The sequence below is a fragment of the Balaenoptera acutorostrata genome, chromosome 18 (genome assembly GCF_949987535.1).
Source record: "Balaenoptera acutorostrata chromosome 18, mBalAcu1.1, whole genome shotgun sequence".
Classification (NCBI taxonomy): domain Eukaryota; kingdom Metazoa; phylum Chordata; class Mammalia; order Artiodactyla; family Balaenopteridae; genus Balaenoptera; species Balaenoptera acutorostrata.
The window spans coordinates 49,967,011-49,979,045 of record NC_080081.1 but is presented as its reverse complement, the minus strand read 5'-3'; the positions used below and the strand labels follow the sequence as shown (position 1 = coordinate 49,979,045).

At 34.0% G+C, this 12,035-nt stretch overlaps 1 protein-coding gene across 1 annotated transcript; it reads left to right on the top strand.

Moving 5' to 3' along the window:
- The first annotated feature begins 2,989 nt into the window (after positions 1-2,989).
- On the top strand, positions 2,990-8,353 carry LOC103002326 (kinetochore-associated protein NSL1 homolog). The gene is made up of 2 exons (XM_057532703.1): positions 2,990-3,028; positions 7,832-8,353. Exons 1-2 carry the CDS (start codon positions 2,990-2,992, stop codon positions 8,351-8,353), a joined length of 561 nt encoding a protein of 186 aa, XP_057388686.1.
- Positions 8,354-12,035: the final 3,682 nt, after the last annotated feature.

Genomic DNA, 12,035 nt, shown 5'->3' with positions numbered 1-12,035 from the left:
TCTATAGTAGTTCCACTGATCACGTTGCTCTCTCATCTAAGACAAGAATAAAGAAATATATAAATTCAGAAACATGCTATTGTACAATTCAAGCTTTCCTTAATGTGTTCAGCTTTGGCAGGACCCTCATCCAAAAGAATGCTCCTATGCTTTTATATGCATAAAACTGTATTGAAAGCTCATTTATCCCATATGTCTCTTATTTTTATTTAACCACAGACAAATTATTTTAAGCTTTCAAGATCATTTTGGGGTACTACAGCAGTACTTCTTTATATCAATAGTGGATTTCAAAAATACTCTATGAGAAATGTAGTGGCTAAGCTAGCATGAACGGCTTACTGAATAAAATCAAAGTCTCATTATCATACCACATGAAAAGGAGCTATGAGCTCCTAAGTAGAAATGGTGCTTTTAAATTCTAAACTTACTCTATAGACCATATATCAAAGCTTACTGAAAAGGAGAAATCTACTAGAAAGAATAAGGAATGAAGTCTATGTAGAAGTTAAGTTTCTTGTAAGTTGTCAAAGGGAAGTATGCCACTACTGAAGTAAGTGGAGTGGAAAAAGGCAAATGTAACACATATAGTTCTACTCAGACTGCAGATGCATGGAGAGAAGTTTCAACCAGAACGTCAATCCATGCACTGCTTCCTTCTTCGAGAATATCTTGCTAAACAACATGATAGGAAAGTCCTGTGAACTTGGTGAACTAAGTGACTTAGTTGATTTATATTTTGCTACAAGCTCCTTAACGGCTCGTAGACTGGAAACAAAATCTGAGATGAGTAGACGAGCCACAAACATACTTGGACTAGCCCTCCAAAGAATTTCAAGATTCAAGTTATTAAATTATAACACAGAAATATTTCATGTGCTTATACAATGTAATTATGTAACTAAACAGAATATTAGAATTTTAGGGTACAAATATTTTTGTGTTTATTTGATAAATCGTATTCTTTAAGTAAAACTTTTAAGTAATAATTATTTATTTGCAATGTATATTTCTCTTATCGGGAGGTAAATGGTCACCTCATCTAATCTTGAATTAGAATTTTTTCAAATGAACTCACTACATTTTCAAATGACAAAAATATTACAATTTAGCAATGAGTTTGGTGTCCTTTAATTTAAGGGAAAATAATCCATGGATTGGGGGAGTATGGTGCCTCACAAACAGAGGAGCAGATTTCCCTAAGGATTTTGGGCAAGAGCAAGTTTTATAGAGCATTCGAAGCAGCAGTGCAGAAACAAGGCATGATTGACTAGAAGTTTGAGGATTTCCTGGTAAAGTTAGCAAGTTCTGTTTTCTAGGGAAAGGTGAGCTAGTTAGAGCTGAGTTGGAGGATTGTGATTGGTGTATGTTAGTTCTCCTAGACAGTGAGACATTTCTCCTGAATGCAGGTTGATTTAGGTTTAGATTTGTGGTGTGGGTGGGACCACTGGGGCAGGCTTCATTTTGTGGGTCCCACTATAGGAATTTCTTTATCAACATATACAAAATATATATAGCGAAAGCTGAACTCAGGAATAGTTTTTCTAAGGTAATATGAAATGTATTCCTCCTATCATCTTTTCAGCCAGAATTTGCTTTATATATGTATTCTAGCTATTAATATTAGGTCATTCCATATTAAATCACACAATGCCAAGCACTTTAGTGATGATAATTCTGAGGAATCTATTTTAGTTTTTACACATTTACTAAATCACAACTAAATTTTAAGTGTTTATATTTTATAACCCTCTGCAAATCATTCCTGAAACACTTACTAGATGTGTTATGATTTGCACAGTTTTAAGGTTCCCAGACACTTGCCTCCAGGTCACCAAGATTTTTCAGAAGGCTGTGGTTGGTTCTGTGGTACAAAGCCAAGTCTTTCTTCTACAAACTTCATTTCAAAAATCAGAGAAAGAAAATTAAGTCTTTGTTTTTATTTGTAACAATCCACAGATTACCTTCAGATTTATCTAATAATACATAAGCTAGATCATTTTTTCAGACAATATGGCTTTAAGTTGAGTAGGATTTACTCCTAATTTATCCATTATTTAAATATCAAATGAAAGATTTACTATTTCATCTAACATAATGTCTGTTCTGCAATATTTCACAAAGAAATTATGTTGTTTATCTCCAGATTAATATTGGTTAGATCTTGGTTCAAGTCTTGAAGTTTCCAATTTACATGAAATCATAACACAAATTTCAGTTACATATGCGTATTTAAGAATTTAGCCCAGATGGTCTGAAACATTACTAATAGTGCATGCATTGGCCCTTCCAATTTCAATTTTGAGATGTCTTGTGGTCATACTACCTTTATGTCATCTGGCTGAGGAACTCTTTTAAAAAGAGTTACAGGCTGCAGATTAAATTTATGGAGATTATGTTGCTATTTTTTTGATAGATTAAATGTTTGATGTTTATGAGACCTTGTAAATAATTTTGGAAAGTAAATAAAACTCATTGTAACAGGGTCTCATGTTCATCCTAATGTATATTTTTCCCAGAGTTTAGGCATGTCTAGGCAAGTATGAGGATTAGTGGCATGTCTTCCTGCCCTACCCCCATCCTCGTTATTTTTACATATGGGAATAAAGGGGGTCTTGAGAGCTAAATCATTTAGAGAAGACTGCAGGAGCATAAGTGTAGTTAAAAAATGTGTCTAACTTGGAAAGAAGTGTTAATTCTCAGGGCATCACAGTGCCTAGCACTCAGTGCCTGACAATGTTTCAATCTCCTAAAGTCATGAATTAATCTTAAATTGAGAAACCTGGGGAATTCCCTGGCAGTCCGGTAGTTAGGACTCTGAGCTTTCAATGCCGAGGGCCCAGGTTCAATCCCTGGTTGGGGATCTAAGATCCCACAAGCTGTGCAGCGCAGCCAAAAAAAAACTGAGAAGCCTGTAATAAAAGAGCAAGAAAACAATTCTTTGTTTTTACATGCCATTGCACAATCTATGAAACTTTGAGAGAGCAAAATGGTGTTAGTATTTCTGACAATTTCTGCAGCTTTGAAGGTTAGTGTTTTCAACATCAGTATCATCAGAAAACAGCACCCAGTATAACTATTAGCTTCTTTGGCATGTCCAACACTGTTGACAAAGATATTAGTAGTCTTCATCAGGACTGATAACTTCAGTGGGCACCAGCTATTGACTTGCTGCTGTTGGCATTGTCATTAATGGATGACAGGAAGAGTGAAGAATGAGAATGCTGAGAGTTTTCAAAATTACATAGGATAGACTGTGAGAAAGACATACTTCTGATTTCTACTGTGACTTGGCCTTACCATTTTACAACTCTCACTCCTTCCCCTTCCAGCCTGGTAAATAAGTGATACATTATTAAACAGTGGTAGAAACAGCATACAGAATTGAAAAGGTTATTCTTTGCTGCTTTATTTTGATTCAACCTATCTTTTATTGACTCAAATCTAGTTATATGAATATTATAACTCTAAAACATAAATAATATGTATATTATAAATTTTTGCTATTATCACAATAAAAATAATTATAAATATTGTGAATGTTTATACAGTACAATTATGCAAATTTTAAGGACATCTTTCCATAATGGGACATTTCTTCAAATATTCCTAAAATATATCTGATGCATCACAGCCAAAATGGGAAGTCTCAAGATAGGAATGAAGTTAAACAAAAAAATGCTGCCCCCCCCCCAAAAAAAAATGCTCCCTGTGTCTCTTGAGAAGTGTAAAAATACTCAATAAACATTAATAAGTGAGTACAACCTACAGTCTTACCCAAAAAATAAAAATTTTTGATTTAAAAATATTTATTTATTTTTCTTGGCCTCGCCATGCCCTACAACTTGTGGGATCTTAGTTCCTGAACAGAGATCAAACCTGGGCCCTCAGCAATAAAAGTGTGGAGTCCTAACCACTGGTCTGCCGGGGAGTTCCCCCCAAAATACTAAATTAATAGTAAATTCATTTAGTATTTGGTACATATGTACATAGTACACATTTAATAATCTTTGTTAAACATATCCTACTAATGCATATGATCTAGATGTTCCTGTCAGAAAAGAGCATAGCTCACAATTTTGGTTTTCATTTATTTGTATCAAAAATTATTTTGACTTCTCTGTAAATTTGAATGGCAAATCTTCTGAGATAGCAACATGTAGGAACAGAAACATTGTTCCATGTGGGGAGATGTGACAATTTCTGTAGTTTCCTTTCTTTGTACTCATCCCTCCCCATAGGCTTATTTTTTTTAACATCTTTATTGGAGTATAATTGGTTTACAATGGTGTGTTAGTTTCTGCTTTATAACAAAGTGAATCAGCTATACATATGCATATATCCCCATATCTCCTCCCTTTTGTGTCTCCCTCCCACCCTCCCTATCCCACCCCTCTAGGTGGTCACAAAGCACCGAGCTAATCTCCCTGTGCTATGCGGTTGCTTCCCACTAGCTATCTATTTTACTTTTGGTAGTGTATATATGTCCATGCCACTCTCTCACTTTGTCACAGCTTACCTTTCCCCCTCCCCATATCCTCAAGTCCATTCTCTAGTAGGTCTGTGTCTTTATCCCCATCTTGCCACTAGGCTCTTCATGAACTTTTTTTTTTCCTTAGATTCCATATATATGTGTTAGCATACGGTATTTGTTTTTCTCTTTCTGACTTACTTCACTCTGTATGACAGGCTCTAGGTCCATCCACCTCACTACAAATAACTCAATTCCATTTCTTTTTATGGCTGAGTAATATTCCATTGTATATATGTGCCACATCTTCTTTATCCATTCATCTGTCAATGGAAACTTAGGCTGCTTCCATGTCCTGGTTATTGTAAATAGAACTGCAATGAACATTGCGGTACATGACTTCTTTTGAATTATGGTTTTCTCAGGGTATATGTCCAGTAGTGGGATTGCTGGGTCGCCCATACACTTATGATTTCTAACATTCATAACTAACCTCCCATTAGAACTACCTCTCTCAAAACTCAATAACTACAGACCAACTGCACTTTAATTACAAGAAAAAATATCTTTGAATTCTACTAAGCACACAATTTATTCAGAAATCCTTAATCAGAATTTCAGGACTCAAGACATTTAAATTAATTTATTCTTTAAAGATGAAAACAGATTGCCCATCAGGAAAGGAAAACTTTAAAGACACTTTCTACAAGAAGCTTAAAGAACTCACCAGACATTGCTGAAGCCTTGGGGTAAGGAGAAAAAAAATCTTTTTGATAAATTAAGTATATGTGACTCAAATAGAGCATAATTTTATTCACATTACATTTTATTACATAAATTTTAAAATTTGGAGATTTACTGTACCCAGAATGATCGATGAACTATATCTGCTGATTATTCAATCTTGCAGTGATAAAAAACATATGCTTCTCTTTGCTTTGGTTTCTCAATCTTTCATCTAAGCATCTATATGATACCCATGTAGTTGTATTTAATTTTTGAACTGCATAGTGAAAAATCAAATTATATTTCCCTTTAATTTTTCTCTTTGATTCATGATTCCTTCTGAGAAATGAGCTCACCAAAAAGATAATCATAAGATATACTTATCTAAGTACTTGATAATTTGGTAGTGATTTACATTCAATTCCAAAGCACATTAATGAGTAATGTCTCTCATTCTTTCTACTCATACAGAATATATTATCATTATAATCCACTAGTCATTTTGAACTCTACTCTTAGTTATATCACCTTTCTCACTGAAAACATTTTGTTCATAATATATTTCCAGCTGTTTTAGTTCCCCAAATTAAAGTTCCTTTCAAAAATCCCCTAACTATATCTAGTTCAACTGCAGGGACCTTGTATGCTTCCTAATACAGTGTCTTGATTATGTTAAGTGCTTAACAGTGCATACTTTAGAGATATATTAATATAATCCCAAACAGATGGTCTAATGATAAAAATTATATATATTCTCAAAGTGATGTAATAAAAATGATCTCTGTTACAAATGAGTAAAATGAAGGATCACTTATAATAATAACTCTTTAAAGGATATTATCAAGGAACAATTTTTTTTTTAAATTACAAATGGAGGCTTTGAAGAACATTAAGGTTTGAATACATTTGCTTCAAGCAAGCGTGCTGTGGATATTACTTATATGTCTTTACTTCCCAGCAAAAGAGAGGAGACTACACTGTTTACCCTGAAGAACACTTTACAAGCCACAACAATCTTGAAGGCAACCCTTTTTTAGCTATTCAATAATTATTTGTTTGAACCGCTTTAAAAATATTGTTACTTATTAGAATTTTTGCATGATTTTCCACTCAAATTTGCATATAACATACATGTCTAAGCATGAAAATCTTTATCTTAGATCAAGCAAAGCTACAAAATAGATAAAAATCAACAGCATAATATATTTTTAAATGGTCAATTTAACTTTATCAAAATTAACAATTTCTGTTCTACAAAAGACACTGTTGAAAGAATGAAAGACAAGCCATATACTTGAGAAAATATTTCCAATACATATATATGTTAAATAAGTTGTATCTAGAATAAAAAAATAGATTTTGAAACTCAATAATAATAAAACATCAACCCAACTTTAAAAACAGTTAAAGATTTGAATAAACCCTTCATCAAAGAAAATACACAGATGACTGAGAAACACATGAAAAGATGGCATCTTTAGTAAGTAGGGAAAATGCAAATTAAAACTATGATGAGATGCTATTATATACCTATGGATTGGCTAAAATTTGAAAAGATTTATTATGCCAAGTTCTTTCAAGATCAGAGGAACCATAACTCTCATCCATTGCTCATGGTATTACAATATGTTAAGGTCACTTTGAAAAATATTTTTGCAGTTGCTTGCAAAGTTAAACATATGCTTATTAAATGACCCAGCAATCTCAACCTAAGAGTAATGAAGATTTGTGGTTTTGCAAAAAAACTGTACACAAATGTTTGCAGCAGCTTTTTAATAATCTTCCCACTGAAGACAACCTAACTGACATTCAGTGGTGAATAGATGAACAAGCTCTGGCCCATACAATGAAATACTACCCAGCACTAAAAAAGGAGTAAACTAGTGACATGCAACAGGCAAATCTCAAATGTGTTATGCTTAGTAAAAAGCCATATTCAAAGAGCAGAATCATGTGCTATATGATTCCTTTTATATACACTTCTGGACAAGGTATGGTACAGGGACAGAACAAAATCTGCAAACAGTTGTTTATAGCAGCTTTATTTATAATTGCCAAAACTTGGAAGCAACTAAAATGTTCTTCAGTAGGTGAATGGAGAAATAAACTGTGGTACACCCAGACAATGGAATATTATTCAGCACTAAAAATAAATGAGCTATCAAGCCATGGAAAGACATGGACGAATCTTAAATGTATATTATGAGTGAAAGAAGTCAATCTGAAAAGACTACATGGGGTAAGATTCCAACTATATAATATTCTGGAAAAAGCAAAACTATGGAGACATTAAAAAAAGATCAATAGTGCCAGGGTGGCATAAGGGGGAAAGATGAATAGGCAGAGTACAGAAGATTTTTAAGACAGTGAATATGCTCTGTAGTGGTGGATACATGTACGTTTGTCCAAACCCATAAAATGTACAACACCAAGAGCAAACTTAATGATTTGCCACTGTAGGTTCATCCTTGGTAACAAATATACCATTCTAGTGAGTGATGTTGATAATGGAGGAGGCTATGCATGTGTTGGGGCAGGGAGTATATGGGAAATCTCCGTACCTAAAACTGCTCTAAATTTTTTTGAAATAAAAAAAGAGACAAATAAGAGTCGGTGGCCCTTTCTTCTCCGCAGGACGTGGAGAGTGTGGCCGGGACAGACGATGGGGCCTCTGTCCTTGCCACCTCCAGAAAAGACTTCCGAGTGCATTGCACCACGAAGCGGGCCTTGACGGAAATGCTAGAACTTTGCGGCCGCTTAGTGCAAAAGCTGGGGGACGTGCTGCCAGAGGAGATTCAGGAGCCCGTGTTGCGAGATGCGCAGTGGACTTTTGAATCAGCTGTGCAAGAGAATGTCAGCATTAATGGGCAAGCATGGCAAGAAGCTTCAGACAATTACTTTATGGATTCTGATATCAAAGTCCTTGAAGACCAGTTTGATGAAATCATAGTCGATATAGCCACAAAACGTAAGCAGTATCCCAGAAAGATCCTTGAACATGTCATCAAAATCATAAAAGCAAAACAAGAAATTCTGAATCAGTACCACCCTGTTGTACATTCATTGGACCTAAAATATGACCTTGATCCAACTAAAGACTGCCCCCAGAGAATATGGTATCCATTGCGGCCAAAGAGAATCAGTCTTCACATATAAACTCTTTGTTCATCTTGGAAGTTGAGATCAGGCACTATCAACATTTAGATTACAGCTTAATGCCTGGACGGGACTTCATTTAAAACAACAGATACGTAGTGATTCTTTTATACAAATATAGTAGCTCTATGCTGGGGTATGATATATTGTATTTCTTTCCTCATCTTTGCATTGATAGTCAATGAAAAGCATATTGTTTGAAAGTTGACACAAAGCCCGTCAATGGTCATTAAGAGTGCAAACTTTTACTGTCGTTGAATACCATCAACACTTGGCTGCCTTACAGCTTTTATGGAATTTCAGAAGTAACATATTCCATTGGGTTTCCTGGATATACATCTTTCTCTAAAAAAAAAAAAAAAAAAAAAAGATCTCTGTAACTGTTGTCGTTATTTAAGGGCTGAAAGTCATGCCCTCCCCAAAGCAGTTTGATTTATCAAATTAACGTACAGATGGCAAGACTGACTCTGACTTTGTTACTCTAAATTCCGCTAATTTGGATTTGTGGGATTAATTTTAGGATTATTCGGTTTTGTTTTGTAAGACAAAGACGATGATTATTTGTGTAAGAGTTTCTCTTAGAAATAAAAATTGGCATGTAGGCAATGTTTCTAACCCACGCTTTTGTTTTCCGTAGATCTCTTAACCTTTAAACATAATTTGACTTGGAACTAATAGTTTCTTTTCAGGATTTCTCACTATTTCTTTGTAAATGACTCCAGTTCAAAAATATATATCAGATTAATATATTAAATTGTCATTGTGGAACAAATATAGATACAATCATACTGAACTATTTTACATTTAAGAATGTTTATATATCAAGTATATAAGCATTGGTAGAAGTCTGAGAAAGCTATATTGCCTATACTTCTAACATTTAACTACAGTTTCTTATTTCTTATTGTGTCTCTTACATTAATACAAGGTAGGCAGGGTCATCTAATTTGCCAGCTGTTTCCCTATTAATGACTCAATACCTTCATTCTTTTGCAGAGGACTTTACTACTCATGAGGCTGGAAAATCTGTACTTCTCTTGTTCATTATGTCTTAATAATCATAAAGATCTAAATGTGACAGAAAATCTGTCACAGTGCAGAAAACTTACAAAGCTACTTTATCACATTCTGTATTTGAATATTACAACTTGAGATCTGTATATTTGTACACAGTAGTGTGTTTTTTTATTAAAATAATGTACAAAGAAAAAAAAAGAGACAAACACAAGAAGTAGATAAATATAATGTAAAAATTCCTGCAGCTTAAGTGTATGTACAATGCAGTGAGAGCAGAAAGTAATTCTAAATATATCTGATATCAAAGAAGTACTCTCAAGCCTACAGTAAAATTCCAAAGTATCTTCTGATGCAGCCAACTCCAAAGAACGTTACAAATATTAATAGTTCCAGTTGTTATTTCTTTTTTTGGGGGGAGGGGACAGAGGGTGAAGTAAAAAAGTATACCCTTATTGCTTTCCCAGGCAAAGGGGGCCACAGCAGGGTAATGCCCTCAAAACTGTGTGTTCCTTAATTGTTATTTCTTGATCAAATCTTGGTAAACTACTTATCCTTTATCCCAGATTATTGGACCACTTACAGATGAGATCCTACAAGAAAGCAACTATTTTAACATTCTTTAATCCACTATTACCTATAAGTAATTGTCCATGGAGTCCTTACAAATTTTATGTCTGGTAGTAAACTAACACCAAGAAATGAATGTTAATCACTTCCATTTTAGGGACATAAATATTATCCTTTGCTGCTTATTTACAAAAAAATGTTGAATTATGGTTAGTAGAATGTTTTCATTTTTGACATCTCTGCTTTGAATACTTTTAATTACTACTTCAAAAAATTTTAATATAATATGAAAATGTTATGTTTAATCAATTCAATTAATTGAAAAACTTACTGGGTAACTGCTATATGATAGGTCTGTGTTAAATGCTGAGAAGACACTAATATACAATAGAGGCTCATTTGAGGAGACAGCAAAGCTAGCATGAAATACAAACCCTGGTGTTACTGCTGCATCAAAGGCAGGTGTCAGATGCTATGGAATTTGTAGGAAAGAAACTGAATGAAGTCATAAATAAAGGGGCATGTCAGAGAAGAAAACCATAAAGGAATTTTTAAAATATTCCAAACTACTTTATTTCTGAACTCTACCTTGCTGGAAGAACTTTGATTTTTTTCTGATGAATCCCACTCTTGATTATTGCTTTGCTATTAGATAAATCATTACATTGTCCTTCAGGTAGATCAAATGCATTATCCTCTATACTCTTTTCTGACCCACGTTCCTGATTTCTTCCTGTACACTGAATAGGTAGATCTTGCATTCTTCATAAGGTTTCTTTTCCACTTATCTGCTATAATTATATCTTCAAGAATAATTGGTCTTTTCAAAAAGTTTGGATAATTCAATCATCACAGATCCAATGGACAAAGTATACAATGATCGGTACTGCAAATTTCAATGTTCTATCAAAAGTATTAAAATTAAGTTCTAAATACATTTCTGTGTAAATTTAGTTTCCCCTGGGACAAGCCTGTCTCCAAACTGTAGACATGCGCAGTGCTATGCTTTGTGGCTAGAATATGGGTGTACTTTCAAACACCTCTTTTGGTTCAGGTCTGATTAAATATATATCTGACACATACTTTTTTATTTAGGGCTAAGGGTGAGGACAATGATTTCAAATTAAAGTGATTTTACTTTGTTATTTTCTTTTCTTCCTTTTGGTTTTCTCACCTATGCCACTTATTCTAATGAGATTTAACTTTGAAACTGGAAACCTAACTCTCTGTTTGTAGACTTAGCTTAATTTATTTGACCTAATTGGCTGCCTTGTTTTCAGTTTTAGTTTCCTAGGTAGACATGTGAAAGACACCTAGGATTGCTGTTCAACCTTAAACCCGCCACCTGATTTCCTGAAATAATCATACCTACTGTTTTAGTGTCCTGGTGACAATGGGACAGAGTTTCCCATTTCTAGACTGCTATTCATAGAATTATAGGATCATAAAAGCCTTCATAGGTTATCTGTTTTCTTAGCTTGCTAGAGAGTTTTCTTCTTCCTCAAACATTTCAGGACAAGAGAGCAACAAAACTCAGCCTTGAATCAATTCTGGACCACATAATCATAAAAGTCAATTGCCCTTTCTTCACCGTGATATATGGAGGGTATAGCACAGCATCCAGGTGCTAAAATAAAGTGTCAATATATATACAAAAGCTGAAAAACTTTGCAATAATTTAATGGTATAGAATCTATAAGTAGCACTATGTGAAAAATAGTTGGATAGTCAGTTGGCTAAATACATTTTCTGGAAAAGTGATATCACTAGGTCAAATAAGTTGGATTATCTAAAATAACTAAGAATGAGACATCTATTTGTCTAATATTTAATGAACATATAGCCTAGAGCTTTTTTTAGTCTCTCTTTTTTGTTATTGAGTAGCTCTTGTGACTAAATCATGTTTAAAGAGCAGAAAATAAATCATAGAAATCTAAAGCTGAGAGGGACATTGGGGTAGAATTATTCATGTCTGTTCTACTAACATGATAAAACTAAGACCTAAAATTCTTAGACACTTGAACCACATTCACTTGTAGCTGATGAGCAACACCAAGACTCAAACATCACAAGGTAGCATGATATAGTTCAAAGAATG

Coding starts and splice junctions, on each gene's coding strand:
- LOC103002326 (XM_057532703.1), top strand. CDS start 2,990: ATGGTGTTAGTATTTCTGACAATTTCTGCAGCTTTGAAG. Junction 3,029..7,831: donor CAATTTCTGCAGCTTTGAAG/GTTAGTGTTTTC, acceptor TCTTCTCCGCAG/GACGTGGAGAGTGTGGCCGG.